Source organism: Danio rerio, chromosome 20 (assembly GCF_052040795.2).
Source record: "Danio rerio strain M-AB ecotype USA chromosome 20, GRCz13ab, whole genome shotgun sequence".
NCBI classification, from domain to species: Eukaryota; Metazoa; Chordata; class Actinopteri; order Cypriniformes; family Danionidae; genus Danio; species Danio rerio.
This window is the reverse complement of record NC_141040.1, coordinates 52,462,340-52,485,637: the sequence shown is the minus strand read 5'-3', so window position 1 is coordinate 52,485,637 and position 23,298 is coordinate 52,462,340. Positions and strand designations below refer to the sequence as shown.

Genomic DNA, 23,298 nt, shown 5'->3' with positions numbered 1-23,298 from the left:
GTGTTGTGTGTCTGTGTGCATATGTGAGTTTCTCTCTGTGTGTGTGTGTAAGGATACAGCAAGCGTCTGCTGGAGGTCTCGCTGGGAGGAAGTTGTGTAAGTGACTCCACTAAAGTCTCCATCTTTATCCTCAGATCATCAGGAGGAGAACGAGCACAACACTACACACACACACACACACACACACACACACACACACACACACACACACACACACACACACACACACGCCAGTGGTATTGACACTTAGAACTCAGAACTAATGACACACTCAGAATATTTGAGACCATCAGTCTCATTTTGTGTGTGGTGTGTGAAATACACACCTGTGTGAGCATCACTCTCAGTGTGTGTGTAATGTACACCTGTGTGAACATCAGTCTCTCTGTGTGTGTGTTACATACCTGTGTGAGCATCAGTCTCAGTGTGTGTTTTCTGTCATCAGTCAGGTTTGTTACTCCTCGTTTCTCCACCTCTTCACACACACTCTCAACCTCAGTCCACCACTGAGAGACGCCACAGCTGAAACACACCAGCTACACACACACACGCACACACAGATAAATCCGCAGAGCAGTGTTAAAGTCTGTGTTTGTGTGTATATGATGAGAGTGTGTATGTGTGTATGAGTGTGTTACCAGTGTGAGCAGCTGCAGTACAGCAGGCCTCAGTGTTTCATCACTGGACAGCAAAGAGAAGAGCAGGAACCGAGTCCACGGCTGACGACACACCATCTGCTCAACTACGCACACGGACACAATTACACACAGACAAACACACACACACACACACACACACTCATTCATTTATTCAGAAGTCTTCAGAACTGGTGAATCCATAAGTGTGTACTACTCTACATTAGTTATAAGCTCTCAGCATAGTGAGCATGTCAGTCCCTCAGCAGTGAGCATGCCTGTCCCTCAACAGTGAGCATGTCAGTCCCTCAGCAGTGAGCATGTCAGTCCCTCAGCAGTACGCATGTCAGTCCCTCAGCAGTGAGCATGTCTGTCCCTCAACAGTGAGCATGTCAGTCCCTCAGCAGTGAGCATGTCAGTCCCTCAACAGTGAGCATGCCTGTCCCTCAACAGTGAGCATGTCAGTCCCTCAGCAGTAAGCATGTCAGTCCCTCAACAGTGAGCATGTCAGTCCCTCAGCAGTGTGCATGTCAGTCCCTCAGCAGTGTGCATGTCAGTCCCTCAACAGTGAGCATGTCAGTCTCTCAGCAGTGAGCATGTCAGTGCCTCAACAGTGAGCATGTCAGTCCCTCAGCAGTGAGCATGTCAGTCCCTCAGCAGTGTGCATGTCAGTCCCTCAACAGTGAGCATGTTAGTCCCTCAACAGTGAGCATGTCAGTCCCTCAACAGTGAGCATGTCAGTCCCTCAGTCGTATCTGTACCGCTGTCAGGGTTCCTCCTGTGCAGGAAGTCCATCAGAGACTTTAGACAGTTTACAGCAGCGCTGGCCATCAGATCCTGCTTCTGCACACACACACACACACACACACACACACACGCACAATACTACTCAATACTCAATTACACTAAACAACGGACAGTCGTAATGTTCCCTGTGTGTGTGTTTGTGTGCGATGTTGCATGTGTGTGAATATGTAAAAGTGTGTGTTTGTGTGTGCGCCTGTGATGAGTAATGTGTATGATTGTTTCTTGTGTGTGTGTGTGTGTGTGAGAGTGTGTGTGAGATTGTTTTCGCCAATTAATTTAATCTGTGTATAACTGTGTGATGTGGATGAGTGTTTTAGTAGTGTGTGTGTGTGTACCGTTAGCATAAGCGTGCCGAGAGCCGTGATGAGGCTGTTAGCGCCGCTGTGTCCGAGCGGGTGCAGAGCGCCATCAGCTGGCAGCAGGGGTCTCTGTAGCACTACATCGCACACACACACCAGCGTAGACTCGTCCACATCCAAACACACCTGCACAAAGCGCACACTGCACACTACACACAGACACACACAGATCAGTCTTTTAATCCAATATTGAGTGTGTGTGTGTGTGTATGAGTGTATTTGTGTGAGAGCATTTGTGTGTGAGTAAATCTGAGAGACAGTGTTAAATAGTGTGAGTGAGTAAGTATGCAAGTTTGAGGGTATGTGTGTGTGTGTGTGTGTTTGTGTGTGCATTTAAGTGTGTATATTTGCATAGGTTTGTGTGTGTGTGTGATGAATGTAAGTGACTGTGGGTGTCTGTGTGTGTAATATATGTGTGTGTGTGTCTCACTGAGCATCAGTGTGTCCGTCTGCTTCTTATTGAAGGTCAGTCGTCTCAGAATCTGATGAAGATCCACCCTGACGCTCCTCTGCACCTTCAACACACACACACAGACCTCTGTAAGCTGTAATACTGACACACACACACACACACACACACCACACATGTCTCACCTGAGCGGAGTGTTTGTGCTGCAGCAGCATGAGGGAGGAGAGCAGGAGCAGTGAGGAGCAGCTCAGTGATGAAGATGATGATGAAGATAACAGCTCCTCCAGCAGCTCCATCAGTCTGACATTACCCAGCAGCAGACACACCGCTGACAGACACAAGCATTGGTATTAGTGGTTTATGAGGACTCTCCACATGTGTAATGTAGTTTATTTATACAGTAAATCTGCTTATTATATGGCTCTCCCCCACCCCTAACCCCACCCTAACAAAGACACATGTGCACAACACTGAACGTTGAAAGACCCTGATAAGCATGATTTCAAACAGTTTGAATTATGGGGACACAAAGCATGTCCCTTTAAACCACCTCAACATTACACCTGCCATGCTCAAGACAATTTACAAATGTGTCCTCATAAATCCCATAAGCAAGCACACAGAGTGGAGTGTGTTGTGGTGTGTATGTGTGATCTGTGTGTGTTACCTCGGTCAGTGGCGTGTGACGGACACACACACAGGAAGCAGTACAAAAAGTTGAAGACAGACAGAAGCAGCTCAGGGTTGGTGGAGTTCAGCTTTGCTACCAGATTACTGACTACACAAACACACACACACACCTGATGAACACAACATAATAGCATCTGTGTGTAGTCAGTGTGTCCACTCTGAATGTGTGTGTGTTTGTGTGCGTGTATCGTACTGTTGTACTGCAGTGTGTCTGCTCTGTGTGTGTGTCATATTGTAGTATAGCAATGTATAGTCAGTGTCCACTCTGTGTGTGTGTCGTACTGTGGTAAAGCAGTGTGTAGTCCGTGTGTCCGCTCTGCATCATACACAGCAGCTCCAGCAGCACAGTCAGCACGTCTGAAACACAGCAGAGGGGGAGGCTTCATTATATCTTTATATACACTAATAATAGACTTCTGAGTATTTCAGAAACAGTTATACACTACATTTGAACTCCCCTATGGTTTATTTACATTAAGGTGCATTAAATATCTAGGACTAATAGTGTATAAATAAAATGTGGGATCATTTTCTCAAAGAATTGAAACTGTGTAGTGAGCAGCAAGACATTAATAATGTTTAAAGTACTTTTGTTTCAAATAAATGGTGTCCTTTTGGACTTTGTTATTAATCAAAGACAAAAATATTAAGTGGCAAACATCATTTATCAATATTACAAAGAAAAAGGAATGTTTCTTGAGCAGCAGTTCAGCATATTATAATGAGGATATAACTTATGAGGATTGTGACTGAAATGAAAATTCATATATTTAAATAGAAACTTATTTTAAATAGTAGGAGTATTTTAAAAATATTTACGGTTTATGTGTTTGTAAATGTGTATGTGAATATGAATTATATTATGAAAAGTCATAACAGGGCGACACGGTGGCTCAGTGGTTAGCACTGTCGCTGGCTCTGGCCGGGTCAGTTGCAATTCTGTGTGGAGCCCCACAGTCCAAACACATGCGCTGTAGGTGAATTGAATAAACTAAACTGGCCTTAGTGTATGTGTGTGAGTGGGTGTGCATGGATGTTTCCCAGTACTGGGTTGCAGCTGGAAGGGCATCCACTGTGTAAAAAATATGCTGGATAAGTTGGTGGTTCATTCTGCTGTGGCGATTTGTGATGAATAAAGGGACAAAGCCGAAAAGAAAATAAATGAATGAAAGTCATAACAACAAAAGTTTGTTTGGTTTCAACCAAAATGTTTGTTTATTTAATATTTTTCATCAGTTTGAGATGGCCAGAAAAGTTAACTAAATATTAACAAAAAACATTTTTACGATGAGTAAAATAAACATTTAACTTTATACGTATCAACATTTTAGATTTCATCTTTACCTTCTTAAAGTTAAACACTACAATTCATTATTCAGCCCCATAGACACCCTCTGCCAATACATTGATGAAATTAACAGTTTGATGTGCCAAAATTTTCTCCAGAAAACAAAGAGAAAACTGAAGTCATTGCGTTTGGGAACAGAGATGAGGTGCTCAAGGTGAATGCATACCTTGTCCCTAAGGGTCAAACAACAAAAAATAAGGTCAAGAATCCTGGTGTGATTCTGAAGTCAGATATGAGTTTCAGTACACTGTTAAACCCAAAAAATTAAGGTAACTCAAACCATTTGAGGAAACCGATTGCAAAAAACCATTTGAGTTTGATATGAGTAGAGTTAACTTTCAGTCAATCTTGAGTTAACTACACTCATTTCATTTGATTAGGTCAACTGTTGGGTTTTACAGTGTAGTCATGTCAAAGCCGTGACTAAATCAGTCACGGAAAACATGACAAGAATCAGATTTTGTCTCAAGTGAAGACTTTTATCAGCAGCAGGGTGGATTACTGTCACCGACTCTTCACTGGCCTTCCCAAAAAAACAGTCAGACAGTTGCAGCTCATCCAGAACGCTGCTGCCAGGATTCTGACCAGAAGCAGGAAATCAGAGCACATCACACCTGTCCTCAGGTCTTTACTCTGGCTCCCAGTTACATTCAGAATAGATTTCAAAGTATTACTACTTGTCTATAAATCACTAAATGGCCTTAATACATTACAGATATGCTCACAAACAGATCACTAAGATCTTTAGGATCGAGTAAATTAGAAATTCCAAGAGTTCAGTCAAAGCAGGGTGAATCCACCTTCAGCTACTAACAGCGCCCCCGCTGCTGGAATCAGCTTCCAGAAGTGATCAGATGTGCTCCAACATTAGGCACATTCAAATCAAGACTGAAGCACATCTGTTTAGCTGTGCCTTTACTGAATGAGCACTGTGCTGCGTCCACAGATCACACTATTGTGTCTTTCTTTTATTTTTCATTCCTTTAAAACCTGTTTTAACACATTTTAATGTGTTTAATAATGTTTAATTTTTATTCTTTGTTTTTATTGTATTATACTCGTCTTTTATTCCTGTTTATGTAAAGCACTTTGAATTACTATTGTGTATAAAATGTGCTATATAAATAAACTTGCCTTTTATAAGATTTGGCCAAAAAATAGTTTTAAATTTCAACTCTTGGTGGCGCTAGAGATTTCAAGGAATCCCAAATGGAGTCGAATAACATTTCAGACCTGTGCTATAATTTCACAACTTTTTAACATCTACAGTTAAAGTTCTACAGCAAATAGTCCAAATAATATTAGGAAAGTTAACAACAGTTTGGAGCCAGACACATTTGATTCTGAATTATTTCATGCCTAAAAATGTTTCAGTAATATACAAACACATCAGATTATGTCAGCTGTTTCCAAAAACAACCGATTATTCTCAGAAAAGGCAGTTAGATGTTGCTTAAAGACGACTGGCTCCCGCCCTCCACTGGACAAACTCCCTACTATCATGTTGTTCATATACAACTCTACAGATGGGGCTCTGTGGAAATATGCAGGAAATCTGTGGCGATAAAGGAAATTGCAAGATTTTGCAACATTTGCTTGATTATGTGTTAAATTCAGCAATCGAGAATTGTGAAATCCTGGAGGGTCTGTCTATGTCAGCACAAGTATTTAACTATTTTCCTCACTGGAATATTGATAAATCTTTGTTAGTCGTGAAAGCAAAGTCATCTCTACGAGGAGAATCAGCACATTACACACTCTGACTTTCCAAGAGTGTGTTTGGCATGCAGTCCTGTGACAGAGACCTGAGCTCAGAAGATCCCCAAGCCCTGGGCCTGGACCCTCCCGTTTGAAGGGTGAGAGGGGAGTTTGAGTTCAGGTAGGTCTCAAGAACTCCGCTGCTTGTTTATGGCTAATGACAAGTTAGGAATTGCTAGGGAGATATGTACTGCTAAGAGCTCATCTATAGTGCCAATTTGGTTTGGTAAATTCACTTACCGTATTTTACGCACTATAAGGTGCACCTGAAAGCTTTAAGTTTAGTCAAAAAACATCCTGTGCCTGACAATCCGGTGCGCCTTATGTGTGCAATGAGTTCCAAAATCTGTAAAAACTTTTGTTGTGTGACTTTGGCAAGCACTCCACTTGATTGACTGTCGGAGCATTTCCCACCGACAGGGACGTAATACGTACACTCCATACGCTAGCAACAATAAACCAATCAAAACAACATTTATTTGTTTAATGATCCCCGAAATGGCACCAGTAAAGAGACTTTACTGTGCTTACGAGGCACAATTCAATCTACAAGCCATCAGTTATGCAGTGGTAAATGGGAATAGAGCATCTGCGAAACAATTCCACATTAATGAATCTATGCTTCGGAAGTGGAGGAAGTAAAAAAATTTATTACAGCAAGTTGAGAAGACAAAACAGTTTTCGCGGAAACAAAGCAAGGTGGTCACAGTTAGAAGACCAACTTGACTGTCTCTACAGTCACCATTCGACTGAGTGCAACAAAGATAGCACAACACATGGAGATCGAACACTTTCAAGGAGGCCCGTCTTGGTGCTTTCGTTTTATGAAAAGGCGCCATCTCTCTATCCGCGCACGGACTACCGTGGCGCAGCAACTGCCAGCGGATTACAAAGAAAAGTTGGTCATCTTCCGCACCTACTGCAGTAACAAGATTACCAACAAAAAGATCCAGCCCAAACACATCACCAACATGGATAAAGTCCCTCTTTTGACATTCCTGTGAACCATACAGTGGAGAAAAAGGGGGCCAGCACGGTATCGATACGCACCACGGGGCATGAGAAGTCGGTTTCACTGTTGTTCTTGGTTGTCATGGTAATGGACAGAAACTACCACCTATGGTCATTTTTAAGAAGAAGATGCTGCCAAAAGAAAAGTTTCCAGTCAGAGTCATCGTTAAGGCCAATCAAAATGGCTGGATGCACAAGGAAAGAGAGGTGTAAGTATAGAGACCGAATGGTTTTTCCACACATCACCGTCCCTGTTGAACTGCAAATCCATGCACACCCACCTCACCGCTATTGTGACAAACCAAGTGAAGCAAATGAATTCGGAGCTTGCTGTCATTCCAGGAGGATTAACAAAAGAACTCCAACCGCTGGATATGGTGTAAACAGAGCGTTCAAAGTAAAGTTGCGAGCAGCGTGGAAGCAATGGATGACAGACGGCGAACATACTTTTACTAAGACTGGTAGGCAGCGCTGGGTGAGTTACGCCACCATATGTAAATGGATTGAGATGTCTGGGCTAAGATATCTGCTTTAACTGTTGTCCGAGCTTTTGCAAAAGCCGGCATCCTTGCTGAACAGCCACCCAGCAACGAGACTGACAATGATGAGAGAGAACACGGCATGTTTGATGGCAAAACTGCCCAGCTGTTCAATTCAGACACAGAAGATGAGGACTTTGATGGATTTGTGGGAGAAGACTGATTAAAAAAATAATATGAGTGTATTGTTAAGTAGTACAATAAAGTTCAACTAAACTACGGTAACTGTTTTGCTTCCATTACCTTTTTTTTGTAGACTGTGTGTTTTAGCGTGCCCCTTATAATACGGTGCGCCTTTTGTATGGGTAAAGTACAGAAATAGACCCCATAATTGAGACTGCGTCTTATGATCCGGTGCGCCTTATAGTGCAGAAAATATGGTACGTTGCATGTCTTTGATTGGTGGGAGGAAACCGGGGAACCCCACGTGAGCACAGAGAGAACATGTACACCGCACTTCGACTGGCTTGGTAAGAACTTGAACTAGTGACATTAATGCTGTGAGGCAGGGGTCACCAACCTTTTGGAAACTGAGAGCTACTTCTTGGATATCATTTAATGTGAAGGGCTATCAGTTTGATACACACTTCCTAACAACAAATTTGCTCAATTATTATTAACAATCAATGATATTCATGTGAAGACACTGATCATGTTAATGATTTCACACAATAGTTGTCAACAATGATTGGAAACAGAAATATCAATATGCAACACTTAATTTGTTTTTTAATTAAGTTTTTTTAATATATAACTTAATGTCATTTTCAATTTTACACCAATGCAAGTGTGATTTAAAAGGAATAGCTACAAAAAATATTAGATGCAGCTTACTGGTATGTGGTGCATTGTTAAGCTAATTTCATAACAGGCCCACGGGCAACTCATGTAATCCTCACGGGCGGGCACCATGTTGTTGACCCCTGCTGTGAGGCAACAGTGCTATGATATTATGTGTGTATTGCTGACTGACAATGTCAAGCCTGGTTAGTGAGGTGAGTGAGAGACAGAGTGATACAGGTTTTAACTGTATGGTGTAGGTGTAACAAGATTAAAGATGGTTTTCCTGCCTTGAGGAGCCAATAATAATGAATATGAGGACGTGGATGAGTCCGTCTTGTCACACGGAAAAGGATGGAACATTACGAGCTTGAAAAATGGAGACCTGTGTGTGTGTCTCTCTGCAGGACGCTGAGCAGAAGCAGTCTCATCTGCACACAGAGGTCAGGGCTCCTGCTGATGATGATGCTGCTGTCAGCCGACTGGAGGAAACACCGCAAAACACACAGAGCTGACACACTCGCTGAGGAGGAGGAGTCACACGCTACTGCCTGAACACACACACACACACACACACACACACACATACATACACAGAAATATTAAACACTCACAGCTGAGGAGTCACAAGCTACTGGCTGAACACACACACAGCGTGAACTCTTGAAATAGATATAACAGTTATATGTCTTACATGAGGATCAAATCCATATTCGATTAATTGTGTTTGTGAAACTCTGAAGGTTGAGTTTACCCAACGTTAGATTTTACTTCGCAAAATGACAGTTGAGGGGCTTTATGTAATGTGTAGTGGTGTAATTAAGAGTTTCTATAAGTGAAACCCTGAAATTGTATGTGTATGTGTGTGTGTGTGTCACCAGAGTGGCCATCAGCGCTGGCGGGTGTGTGTGCAGCAGCTCCAGCAGCTCCTTGTCCTCCTCTTCAGATGTTTGCTTGAGTCGCTCTGCTAATGCTAGCGCACCGAAATGCTCTGTCAGCTCAGGGTGCGAGAAGAGAAAGTGCAGGACGGAGAGAGGGAGAGAGCGAGAGAAGAGCGCAGGACAGGACGACAGAGCTGCACTCAGCACGCTCACTGACACCTGCACACACACAAACCCCACACCATTACTACACACCAAATCTGCTGCAGAGTTTTTATTGAACATTGAACAGTTTTCAGTGTGTTTGTTTTGGTTCTTACACCTTTACAAAAGTCAAATTAAAGCACTCTTCATTTTTAGTGTTTTTTTTTCAAAAGACATTTTAAGAGTTCCCACTTAGATATGCTTGGCACTTATAGCAGGTTTGGCATGCTGTCACGGGAGAGAACCCTGAGCTCGGAGATATTTGAGCCCAGGGCTCCCGCCCGGTCTAGAAGCATATCAGGAGAACCGAGATCAGGTAGGTCTCGATCGCTCCCCCTTTAGAAGGGGAGAAAAATGAGGAGATGGGGTGGAAGGGGGGATTCTTCCAAAACGAAGAGTGCAATGAGGAGAAAGTGATCCATTTACATTAAGCTAGGATCATTCTGATTGGATTATTACTGATTACGGTTGAGTGGCCAGCGGTGCACAATCATATCACGTGCTCCTCTCGAAATTAGTTTATGAAACTTCACATAAACACAGATACACACACCATCACATTATCAGTGTTGCCAAATTGGGCGGTTTCCTGCCCAATTGGAAAGTTTTGAATTAAATTTTGCGGGTAAAAAATGGCAATGACAGGTTGACAAAATTTAGGTGGTTTTGAAACGCAAATTTTTTATTCAGCTTACTTAACAAAACATAAATGTGTGCTCCTACTCCATTCAGTTATTAGTGACCAGTGCATAGCACAAACCGGGTAGGCCCAAACACAAGAGAAGTTGGAGGAGATCTGACTCCCCTTCGCATGCATGCGCATCACGCATCGCTTGCAATTAAACTCACAGCAGTTTATCATGACACTTTATTCGCAATTGACAGCAAGACCAAACATAGCAGCATTGTCTGATTGACAAAAAGCACCTAACTATGTTCAAAAGAATTTAAAACACTAAATGGGACGAATTTATACCCTATTTCAAGAGTACATACTCTAATAGGTAGTGTAATCTACACAACATTTTAGAGTGTGGGTGAGAAGGGGACAGTTTTTCGATGTAATCTGGTTATGTTGTGGTTCTGTATGGTTAAAAATTATGAGTTAAAGTAACTAGGTTAATTTAAATTAATTAAAAAGCTTTTGGACTGGAAAATGTCTGCTATATCTGCCAACACTGCACATTATAGATCAGATGCTATTGGTTATAGTCCTTTTAAGGCACATGTGTCAATTCCAGTTCCTGGAGGGCCATAGCTCTGCACAGTTTAGTTCCAACCCTATTTAAACACACCTGAACTAATTGAGTCCTTTAGGCTTGTTTGAAACCTACACTCAAAAAAATGATATGTTGGCTTTAAATAACTTTTTTATGTCAACAGGATCCACGCAAAAGAGTTAAGTTACCTTAAAGAAAAAATATTTGAGTGAATTAAGTTAGTTACATAAAGGTAATGCAATGTTGTTTAGTTCAATCAACACAACATTAATAATTTAGCTTTAATTTATTTACACTGTTAAAAAAATTCGTTAAATTTACAGAAAAATACTGGCAGTGGTTGCCAGGAATTTTCTGTAAAAATACGGAAGTTTTATAGGACTGTTTAAATTTACAGAAAATAACCGTATTTCATCAACTGATACAATGTTTAGTTCACAAAAACCTAGTTTAGCCATATACTGTAAAATATATGGACGTAGTATCCGTGACGTCACCCATAGGTTTCTAAAGAGCGCAAAAGAATCCACAAGTAGGCGCGGCCAACCGTCGCCATTTTGTTCGCGCGTCATCACACCCACGACGGGATACCAAACAAGGGCAAAGAGGCGGAGAGTGAGCGGAGCTACAGACACCTGCTGGCATTTAGCTTGGACCTGGTTCAGACACACTTTACTTTGGGAGAAATGCTTAATACTCTATCACCTGCGATTCGTTTGTGTTCTGACCACTTGTGCTTGGTTGTACACTATATCAATAAAGTGTTTAGACTTAAAAACACTGCTGTAATACATTAAGCCACTATACACTAAACATTGCCACGTGAATGGTTTGTGAGCACAATTAAGTGCACTTAATTGCCATGCCATCAAATAATTGTAGGAAACAAGTCCAAAAGGCAGCTGACAGTGTAAAGCCACATAAAACAACACAGAAATACGATAAATATGCCAAGTTCAGTGGCTAATCTGCAGGTTTCAGCTGAGGTGACGTGACGACGACCAACGAGACCTAGCTGTCACTCAAGTGGCCACGCCTTTAATTATGCAAACTTAATATAACTTAATATAAAGGAAACGGATGAGTTATAAAAAAATTCACCCCCCTCACAGTTGTCATGAAGGGTGATATTACCTGTATTAACCAAAATCTTTTTTTGTACCAGGCTGTAAACACCTTTTTTTCTGCTGTAAAGTTGGCCATTCTAACAGTGGGCTCAATTGAAATTTGCTCTATTTTGGAGCCAGGAGCGGCCACGACTAGCGGAATTTCGGATGAATTGCAGTTTTAGTTACTTCCGTATTGGCTTCCTGAGGGAGAGCGGGAGGTTGCCGCTTGAGTTTAGCTCACAAAAACGTCAAGTCATTCAATGCACTAATGTGTTCATGTGTGTACAATTAGCAAACAGATTTTCACTGCATTAGTAACTACACAGTTACATTTAAACAAAAGAGGATGCAGCACAACATCAGATATCCTTAGTTCATATTCGACTTGCACACAGATACTACTATCCTCCATAATGCAGCCGTTAGCCTATAGTGGCCCAGAAAAAATATGGCAAATGTGGCCCAGTTATCCTAAAACACATGTGGGCCACTTTGGCAAATATTTGGCACAGTTAGCTCTGGCTAATGTGGCTGTGAGCCTAAAGCGACCCACAGAAGATATGGCAAATGTGGCCCAGTTATCTTAAAACATATGTGGACCACAGAGATTAAACTCACCATCATGGAGAAAAGTGTTTGCTTAAGTTGGGCTCATAGCCCTGAACCTCTTAATATAAATTTTTTTTGGGCTGCTATAACTTTTAAGGACTTTGCTTGAAAAGATTATTCATTACATCAAACAAGCCAAGTAAAAAATACACTAAAATCAAGTGAGGCACAACCTGTGATGAAATAATATAGTTCACTAGTGTTAACCAATGTTTAATCTATTATTAGAGGTAACGTAATATCACACTATGTCTATAAATTCACGTCTTAAACTTATACAATATAAATGGATCATGCGGACATATGTAACACCAGTACAATTAAATAAATATAATAAAAACATACCAGATATATGTACAAAATGTTTGGAAGCTAGAGGAACCTTGTTTCACTGTATTTGGCAATGCACAAAAATTAAATTATTTTGGGAAGAGGTGAGAGTCATAAGTGAAAAAATTATTTCAAAACAAAGCGTTCTCGACTCAAAGCTTTTTTTGCTAGGTTTATATCCAGAGGACTCAAACTATAGTAGAAGCGAACAAGTATTTATAGACCTTGCTTTATGCCAAAAGATGTGTAGCTGTGCTATGGACAAATACGCAAAGGCTACTCAATGTATAAGACAAATGTTGTCAAGTCTGCCATTAGAAAAAATATCTTATATACTAAAAGCTAAACAACGTGCATTTGAAAATATATGGAGTCCTTTCATTAGTTATATCAAAGAAGTGGAATTAACAGAGGAAGAAGTTGATGAATAATTTTTAATGGATAATGTTCCAGTTCCAGCTTTATAGTTTTGCGTTGATACATTCTTTAATATATATTTGCTGTGCCTAGTACTCAGTATGATTATAATTGTCATGCTTAAATAGATTACCATTAATGACAAAAAGAGGAGCAGTTTTATTTTAATTTATTTTTTTTGTTGTTGTTTGTTTGCTCGTTTGTTTGTTGTTTGCTTTTAGTTTTTCTTGAATGTCGCCTCGTGGTTCCATCCCAAAGAGGGAAGAAATCACTTTCCCGAACGCTTGCGCTCAATCTGCCCAGTTGGTGGAATTAACTCCCTAACTGCATCAGAACGGCAGAGTCAATCGCTGTCTTCAAAAAACGACTTAAAACTCAACTATTTAGTCTCCACTTTCCTTACTAATTTGCAATTCCTTCTCTGACCCCTCCACTAACTACATAAAAAAAAAAAATAAATAAATACTACTGTTTTGCTTCTTACACTTTCTTTGTGTCACTGTTGCAGGTTTGTGCGCTCTTCCGGTGTCTGTTTGATCATGTGGGTTCGTTTTGTTTTTGTTCTCCACGTGTATTTGTTTTGGTCACGTGCTATGAAGGCACTCAGCTAGTTTGATTAGTTCGCCAGCTGAGACTTATTATCGTGCCTATATATGGGCGCCGTTTTCTGTGTTTCCTTGTCAGTTCATTACGTTTGCATTTGTCTGTGCTCAGGACCGTGAGGAGTTACCACTGGACCCTGTTTTCCTGCCTGATCCCTGCCCTGTTTTCTCCTAGTCCTAGCACCGCACTCACTCCTTGCATTTATTTTGACTGTGTCAAATAAATATTATTTTTTCACTCGCACTTGGATCCATCTGAAAATTTCTTTGATTGTGACACTTTGCATGCATACCTGAAACGTGCCTATAGCACTTATAGTTGTGTAAATTGCTTCCTTGTCCTCATTTGTAAATCGCTTTGGATAAAAGTGTCTGCTAAATGACTAAATGTAAATATCCTTATATTTTGTATAATTTGTAAATGCAACAAAGTTATTATTGTTGTAAAATATTTGTAAAATGTATTTCAAAGTGTACAAACTGAAAACGAAAAATAAAAATATTATGGAAAAAAAAGAAGAAGTAACGTAATAATATGCTTGCACATGCCACAGAATTATGAAGGTTTATAGGCTAAAAGAATGTATAGTTCAAGTTCTGCTCACAGAGGCATCAATAATCAGCGTATGAACCTCAACAATGGTGACAATTAACAAAATGAACAGACATCACAAAAAGGAGACTAAAAGTGACAAAATCAACAACGTCAACATAAACAGCAGAATCAAAAGCAAATAATGAAAACTGGAGCATCAATAAGCTATTCCTGAAGAGCTGAAGTAGAAGCTAGAAAAGTGTCAGACATGAGGAGTGTGTGTGTGTGTGTGTGTGTGTGTGTGTGTGTGTGTGTGTGTGTGTGTGCGCAGCTGACCGTGTCGAGGCGTGGGCTGCTGTGTTGAGTGGCCGACAGCAGACACAGAGCTGAACTCAACACAGACGGAGGAAGAGTCTCCTGAACACACACGGTGAAGCGCAGCACACAGGAGAACACTGCAGAGTCACTGAGAAACCTGCAGTCACATGACCAGCTCAATCACACACTGACACCATCACATACACTCAAACAGACCCTCGCACACACTTAGTGACACTACGCATAAAACATTTACAAATACTCATGCACACACAAACAGACATGCAAACACACACTTATGCATACATTCTCGCCCATATACACTGACACATCTGACATAACACACTCATCTCACGTACCGGTCTCCGTGCAGCAGGGACAAGTGCATTAGATAGATGAGGCAGTACTGAGTGTTTCTGAGGGATTGTGGGATATCAGAGAGGACGGCAGGCCAATCAGACACACTGCAGCACAGAGACGGCAGAGACTCCTGCAGGACACACTGCACATCTGAACACACACACACACACTGGTTAATCACAAGTTCTCTTTAAAGATTAAACAATCACACACGCCCACACCACAACAGGCCGCGCCCACTTCTGACAGCTCCACTATAGTAACCAGTCACGCCTCTAACTGCTGATTGGCTGAAGTGTGTTTTGAAGCTTAGTCTGACACTGTGGTCAAAAGAGTTCTCCTAAAATGGCGTAGTGCAGCTTTGTGTTGTTTTTAGGTTTGCAGAACGTTAGGAGAACGTTGTGTGTGTTACCTGTCAGCTCATGGCTCAGTGTGTGTTCGTGTGCCATCAGACAAATGCAGAGCTTCAGAAGGAAATCACAGCAGACCTGATTCACAGACACATTCCTGGAACACACACACACGTTATTAACATGACTGGAACACAGAGCAATTATGAGTGTGTGTGTGTCTGTGTGTTCTGACCTGTTCCCTGAGCAGAGCTGAGCTTTCCTCTCCAGAGTCAGTCTAATGAATCCAGATGCGGCTGTCAAACACACACACACACACACACACTTGTGTTTTTGTGAAAAGTGGGTACATTACATAGGTTTCCATTCATTTTATACTGTCCAAACTATATATTGTATTGCCCTCATTCCACCCTACCCCTAAACCCAACCATCACAGGAGACTGTGTGCAGCTTTACTCTCTGATTAAACTTATCCTGTGGGATTTATAAGCATTTTGAGAAATGAGGACGTCACCAATGTCATATTTCACCTCCTTTTTGTACTACCTGTGTCATATCCATGTAATTATACAGATTTGTGTCCTGATGTCACAAAAACACCTACACACACTTGTACAGCTATCTTTATGGGGACTTATGATGTTTGATCTGCATATTGTGTGTGTATAATCTGTGTGAGTAAAGCTCATCTGAAGTTATTGATAAGATCATAATTATTATGATTCGCAAACATCTTTTACAGAAATGAGGAAAACTTCATTCAACTGCATTATTTGCATATTCATATATTTAAATGACAGCTGAATTGATTAAACTGTGATGCCAGTGTCCTATGTTAGTGGTTTACTCTTGTTTTAAATCACAGGTTACTCCTTTGACCTCAGGGTGACCTTTGACCTCTGCATGACCTCTGACTGTGCTCAAACCTACCGAGCTTCCTTGAGAAGGAGGTCATGTGATCGGGACACAGAGAGAACTGACGAGACAGAACCGAGTAGAAGAGCTGGAGAACCTGAGGGGACGACACACGCTCACACACACCCTGCACACATACACGTACACACATGTCAGAGTACCAGCAGTGATTAGTGTGTATGTGTGCGTGAATTTGAATGCCTGTGTGTGTGTCTATGAGTGTGCGTGTGTTTGTAAGTGAATCTGTGTGTGTATGTATGTGTGCAGGTATGTGTGTGTGCGCACATGAGTGAGTGTGAGTTAATGTCTGTGTGTTTGTTTGTGTGTGTTTGTGTCTGAATGACATTGTGTCTATATGTATGTGTCTGTTTATGGGTGTAAATGTTTGTGTGAGCGATTGTCTGTGTGTGTGTCTGTGTGTGTGTGTGTGTGTGTGTGTGTGTTAGAGGGTGCTTTCACATTTGTAGTTTGGTTCATTTGGTCCAGACCAAAGACAATAAATAATACATTGTTGTCGTTTTGGGTCGTTTTCACACCACACTAATGGCTTTGGTCCGAACCAGCTGAAAAGAACCAAAACGCAGTCATGTGACAAAACCCTTATCACTCATTGGCCAGATGTTATTGAACATATTTTCTAAACTGCTTTTTGATTGGTCAGAATTCACATGCAGGAAAATGCCAATGGAACTCCCTCAAGTAAACAAACGGCAGACACAAAATGTTGCTTTTTACTATGGTTGGATGACTGCGCTGGCTGATTGTATCCCTGCTTTAGACAAACTATACATTTCGAAAATGATGTGCGGCCGCAGCTGAAAAACAGTGTTTTAATGCATCGCACGTCACTTCAGGAGGAGCCGTGAATTAATTTAGCTAAACCACGACACGGTCAACTTACGGAAATATTACCAATGATCCATCAGGTAATGTTTTCCTCTCTCTCTCTCTCTGTTGGTAAAGCGCTGTCAACAAATATTTTTCCTCCATATCCCATAATGCATAGCGTATCGGCCTACGGCAGCTGGATTAGTCCAAAAAGGCGCAGTACTTTTTGCTGTTGGGTCTGTTTTAGTTCGGATCATATTCTCACGACAAACCAACCGCTCCAGGGTTTGTTTAAAAGCGTACCGAGACCACCTCTTCAAGCAGGGTCCGCTTTTGGTGCACACTCAAGTGCGATTGCTGCATTCACACCTGCCCAAACGAATTGCAACAAGAGGGAAAACAAACTCTAGTGCGATTCAACCGAACTAAATAAGGCAGGTCTGAAAGCACCCTATGTATGTGTGTGCATTTGTGAGTGTGTATGTCCCTGTGTAGATGTTTTACTGTGTGTCTGTGTGTGTCTCACAGTGGCTGCAGGGATGCAGGTTGTGTCGCAGCAGTGCAGCAGAAACACACACAGAGACTGCAGCGTGTCCTGAGCTGAACACACACCGTCCATCAGAGCGGAGTCACACACACACGCCTCCACCAACCTACACACACATCATGAAAACTGTCATTCAATAACCCTGATCATTAAACACAGCACAGTATATTTATTTATTTAGTGTGTGTTTGTGTGTGTGTGTGTGTGTGTGTGTGTGTGTGTGAGTGTGTGTGTCTGTCTGACCTGCAGGCAGCATCAAAGCAGATGAGAGTCTGCAGTAAAACTCCTGCTGTCACTGAATCTGAAGCAGAGCGGCTCTCCTGAAAAAACACACACACACACACACACAGTTACTGGTCAGACATCCCCCCCCACACACACACACACACACAGCAGTCAGACATCTACACACAGACACACACACACACTCACTCTGTGTTCAGCACATTTTGACATCATGATCTCCACGATCCTCCTGATGTCTGAGAGCTGAAGAGGACTGGACTGATGATTAGGCCTGTGGCAACACACACACACACACACACACACACACACACACACACACACACACACACACATTTATGAACTTGCTGCTCCTTTGCATGCACTGGAAACACTGTGTCTGTGTTCAGAATATTTAATGATATTAAATGAAATAGTGTGTTTGTGTGTGTGTCTGACCTGAAGAGCACTGCTGCTGCTCGTACCGCACACATGGACACCCGCAGACAGGAAGAGGCCACGCCCCCCACAATGACATCACACACTGAGGAGAACTCTGAGCCCGTCGGGAAGAGGCGCACAGATACAGGCTGCCTAAACACACACATACACACACACACACACACACACACACACACACACACACACACACACACACACACACACACACACTATTATAAGGCAGGTGTGGTGAAGAGTGTGTGGTGCAGTTTTTACAATTATACAAAACTGTAGAATTGTTTTGTTCTGATTGTGCTCATCTGGTCATGTGACACCAGTGTGCCATAAACTCCATTATGACGTTGTGTGTGTGTGTTATAGATATGCATGTGTTTAAGTGTGTGAGTGTGTGTGTGAGTGCCGCTTATCTGCTGTGTTTGTCTGTCTGTTTTGCTTCCTCTACAGATGCGCTGCAGTATTGTGGGGCATAATCAGGTAGTTTGGGAACGTTTGAGTTCAGGTGTGCACTCTTATATCAGCGTCCTGCTCCTGTTTGCTGGAGCTCAGTGACTTCTTGAATGAATCAAGGGTTGGGCTACTAGTAAGGTGTACCTAACAAAGTGGCCGGTGAGTGTGTGTCTGTACATGTATGTGCATACATGTGTGTGAGTAATAAGTGTGCGTGTTTATACGTGTGCATAAGTGTGTCTGTGGTGTGTGATGTGTGTGTGTGTGTGTGTCTGACCTGTCCAGTATGGCTGTCAGCAGCTTCAGGCCTTGTTTTTGGACCTCAGTGTTTGCTTTACCCAGAGTCTCTTTCAGACAGCGAACCAGCGGCTCCATTGCTACGACACACACACACACACACACACACACACCCACACACACACCCAACCACTGAAAACCAACACCGCCAGCAGGTTCTCTCTCACACACGCGCGCACACACACTTACCGTAGACTGCATGACACTGAGAGAAGAAAAGCGGATCTTCAGAGAGCAGAAGAAGACAACTGAACACTGACCAGAGCAACACATCACTGCAGCTGCTGTTCAACACCTCCAACAGGAACTCTGACACACACACACACACACACCAGTCAGTCAGACAGTGGAAACAGCCATAAAAGTGTACCGAACCGAACCGTACCAGTCAGTGGAAAAGGGCCATCAGTCACACACATACACACACACACACCAGTTAACCACACACACACACACATCAGTCAGTTAGAAACACACAGATGGACACACACACTGAAGCGTCTCACCAGGTAAATCTGCCTGAATGAAGGTTGAGGAGAAGAGCAGCGGTGAATGAATGAGAACAGCACACACACACCGCACAGACACCACCTGAAGAGAGTCCTGAGCGCTCAGCAGCAGCTGCAACATACACACACACACAAACAGATAGGGAAATGCAGAAACACACTATGATGTGCTGCCAGCAGGAATAAACACAACCTCAGTAATAAAGCCATGCTGACCAATCAGAGGCCTGCAAAAGAAGATAGGGGTGTGTGTGTGTGTGTGTATCTGTGTGAGTGTGTGGTGTAGGTTTGTGTCTGTCTGTGTGGTGTGTCTGTGTGATTGCTTTGTGTGTGGTGTATGTTTGTGTCTCTGTGTGCAGTGTGTCTGTGTGATTGCTTTGTGTGTGGTGTATGTTTGTGTCTGTCTGTGTGTAGTGTGTGTGTGTGATTACTTTGTGTTTGTGTGGTACATTTGTGTGCGTTTGCACGTGTGTCTCTGTGTGTGTGGTGTACGTCTGTGATTGCTTTGTGTTGTTTGTGTGTTTTTGTCTGCGTGCTACATTTGTGTCACATACATGTATGTGTGTGTGTGTGTGTGGTGTATGTCTGTTTGATTGATGTGTGTGTGTGTGTGTTTGTGTGTGTGTGTGTTCAGACCTTCTTCAGGATGAGAGGCAGTGGCTGATACACCAGTGGCTCTTCACCTCCGTCCTGCAGATTCATCAACACACACACAACCTCCGAGAACTGACACATCTGCTTCACAACACCTGAAACCACACACACACATTTACTGAAAGTGGCTAAAAAACACACAAGGCTGTGTTCACACTGCGAGGTTTAGTGCTCATATCAGATTTAGTGTGTGCATGGCTGTTCACACTGCTGTTATAAATGTGGCCAGTATCAGATTTGCAGTGTGAAGCACGTTGTCAGATTATGCTTGATATGATTACTGCCCTTTCCACAGACAAGCGTGGTGTATTTCATGAAAGGGTTGTTCTGCTGATACTAATGTGTATTTCGGCATTTGAGGCCTTGAAAACACTGATCATTCGTGACTTATGCCAATCGTGGTGCGCGTCTTTCTGACCAGCGGTGTAGTGAGCACATCAAAGGTTAATGACAGAACTGTGAAGGAGGAGTTGGTTTATCTCTGTTTGCAGAGTTATTTCATTTTATGTCATTTATTTCATTTATTATTTCATTTTAAGTTATTCATCATTTTTATGCACATGCAGAAGGGGGGGTTTGGGTGCTTGATCACCTGACCTTTTCTCTCGGAGAGAAAGTTCATTAATTCATTCATTTTCTTGTCGGCTTAGTCCCTTTATTAATCCGGGGTCGCCACAGCGGAATGAACAGCCAACTTATTCAACTTATTCATATTTTTATGCAGCGGATGCCCTTCCAGCCGCAACCCATCTCTGGGAAACATACACACACACACACACTCATACACTATGGACAATTTAGCCTACCCAAATAACCTGTACCACATGTCTTTGGACTGTGGGGGAAACCGGAGCACCCGGAGGAAACCCACAAGAACATGCAAACTCCACACAGAAATGCCAACTGAGCCGAGGATCGAACCAGCGACCTTCTTGCTGTGAGGCGAACGTGCTACCCACTGCACCACTGCGTCGCCCGGAGAGAAAGTTCCTCCTTAAAAAGAAAGTGCCTCTCCTTTCCGCAACGATCCCCTATTGGCAACACCCAGATGCTCTTCAGCTTCGTAATCCACTCGTGCCCCATTTACTAACCAGATTGGTTAACAAGCACCAGTTTTGCCTTCAAAATCTTTTCTCAAAATAAACAACCAACTTTCTGTGGTAAAGTAATCGCCCTGTGTGCCGTTCGACTGCTGCTAAGGAGTAGATGATGTTTTCAGCACAGAATGATGACGCATGTCGCTCAAAGATCAGGGTTCAACGCTAAGGACATTTTCTACTGGCCCGACTGGACCAGCAGTTCAGATTTTTACTGGCCCTGCCAAAAATTTCACTGGCCCCACCAAAATAAATAAATAAAAAATAGCTATTTTTTTTGCCACATATTTTAAATAATGTGTCAAAAATAATGTCTTTGAATCTAGAATTTAAATATTTTAAAATGTTAAACTATTTAGCAGTAAAATACAGCAGCATGGAAAATGTGCAGGTATTTTATTGCTAAACAAAAAGTGGCTGACTTAAAAGTGATGGAAAACATTTTTTTCGTTGTGTTGTACACATGTAAATATCTTTTTCCACAATGTTGGAAACAGACGTTTTCTTTTAGCCTCATAATTTCATGTTGCTGTCTCTTCACTGTTCTGGTTTTTACCAGGTTGTGGAAAAAAATAACGTGCTCACAACAACCAATCAGATAAAACGAACCAAAAAGCAATATGGGGTTTACGATTTTACAGAAAACGTAGCATTCTAAGACTTAAAAGCACAAATTGTTTCTCGGTTCTAAGACTGTATTTGCATACAATTGACATAGTAGCAGGCAAATAAAAATTTGATGACAAGGCAGCACTGGCCTGATCGGGTCAGTAACGAGAACATCTCTCATGCTGGCCCCGGGCCATCGGGCAGTCCTTATTGTTGAGCCCTGAAGATTATGTAAAAGTCACATGAAGTCCTACATAACCGTTCACACAGCGTTCGCATTGCAAAACATCAGATCTGCGTCTGATTTAAGACCACATATAAAAGTGGAACAAATCTGAATCAAAAAGAGCAGATTCCATGCCGTTTGGGCTGTTCACACTGTCAAAACAAAAACAGATTTGTCTCACATGTGGGCAAAAACATCAGATTCAGGCCACATTTGCCTGCAGTACGATTGTAGCCTCACACTAGGTGTGTTTCCCGGTTCGTTTGAAAAGTGTGAGCGCTCCAAATCGAGCCCAGGCGTGGTTCAGTTGGCCAGCCCTGGCATGGTTGGAAGAGGAGTGCCAGAGAGTGGTTCAGTTGAGCTTTGGTGTGGTACACTTGTGGCTCGTTTCCACTGACTGGTACAGTACAGTACGGTTCGGGTCAGTACGGGTCACTTTTATCGGGCTAGCGTTTTCATTAGCAAGCGTACCCTTTTAGTGGGCATGGTGTATGACAGAAAGTTTCAGTCGCATCATTCTCGCTTGAGGAAATGTCTACAGTAAAGCTGTACGGGTCGCTCACATATCATATGAAAAGCACTTCTCACAAAACAGATGCTTCATACACATAAATACTTCTGTATAAATGTTTATTACTAACTTTTCTATGAACAGGATTTGATTATAACTGCAGATCAATGGTAGTGTGAAATAGCCTACCGTAACGTTTGCAGTTATATAAAATAAATATATAAATAAACATATATAAACACATACAGACCCTTACAGTCTCCGTCAGAATCGGCAGGCTAGCGCAGAAGCTCCATTGAATATACTGGGGTAAAATAAATGCTCATATTATAAAGACATGGCGGGGGAAAATGTAATTAATTGCAGTGCTTCATGTACACTCTGAGACCCACTTTCGGATATCTCTCAGCCAGTGATATCACTCAGCCAGTGGAGATCGCTGATTTTTCAAGAAAACAGACCTTAATAGCTCCGTTTTTTGCATTGACATACAATTCGCCGGAAGCGCTTAACCCAGGTTACTGGCAAATTAAAAGTCCTGTTTGCATGCTTCGGCATATACCCCGTTATAAACAGAGATGTGTCCTTGTTTTACACAAGTAAACACTGTGTAATGCTACATGTTGCTGGTGTTTTTTAGGTCATTATTTTTTGGGTGACAAAGTGTGTGTGTCAGCTGTCAACCTTTGCTAGTGTTCTG

General features: G+C 42.1%; 1 protein-coding gene across 20 annotated transcripts in view; it reads right to left on the bottom strand.

Annotated features, from left to right (window-relative positions):
* mei1 (meiotic double-stranded break formation protein 1) overlaps positions 1–23,298 on the bottom strand; it is a 32,025-nt gene that overhangs the window by 3,040 nt on the left and 5,687 nt on the right. For 2 of the 20 annotated variants that reach the window (XM_087298707.1, XM_087298713.1), the window contains 24 exons: positions 20,138–20,250; positions 19,499–19,613; positions 19,182–19,301; positions 18,973–19,072; positions 18,246–18,380; positions 17,997–18,081; positions 17,808–17,884; positions 17,544–17,670; positions 16,205–16,316; positions 15,507–15,567; positions 15,334–15,428; positions 14,921–15,071; positions 14,580–14,718; positions 9,215–9,436; positions 8,722–8,887; positions 3,183–3,257; positions 2,878–2,988; positions 2,396–2,538; positions 2,232–2,316; positions 1,778–1,950; positions 1,397–1,478; positions 639–742; positions 405–536; positions 58–161 (listed from right to left, as the gene is read on the bottom strand). In XM_087298707.1, coding sequence (XP_087154833.1) covers positions 58–161; positions 405–536; positions 639–742; positions 1,397–1,478; positions 1,778–1,950; positions 2,232–2,316; positions 2,396–2,538; positions 2,878–2,988; positions 3,183–3,257; positions 8,722–8,887; positions 9,215–9,436; positions 14,580–14,718; positions 14,921–15,071; positions 15,334–15,428; positions 15,507–15,567; positions 16,205–16,316; positions 17,544–17,670; positions 17,808–17,884; positions 17,997–18,081; positions 18,246–18,380; positions 18,973–19,072; positions 19,182–19,301; positions 19,499–19,613; positions 20,138–20,250 — 2,827 coding nt within the window. The remainder of the gene's footprint in view (positions 1–57; positions 162–404; positions 537–638; positions 743–1,396; positions 1,479–1,777; positions 1,951–2,231; positions 2,317–2,395; positions 2,539–2,877; positions 2,989–3,182; positions 3,258–8,721; positions 8,888–9,214; positions 9,437–14,579; positions 14,719–14,920; positions 15,072–15,333; positions 15,429–15,506; positions 15,568–16,204; positions 16,317–17,543; positions 17,671–17,807; positions 17,885–17,996; positions 18,082–18,245; positions 18,381–18,972; positions 19,073–19,181; positions 19,302–19,498; positions 19,614–20,137; positions 20,251–23,298) is intronic. The other 18 variants (XM_087298714.1, XM_087298708.1, XM_087298715.1 and 15 more) reach the window with 16 other exon arrangements.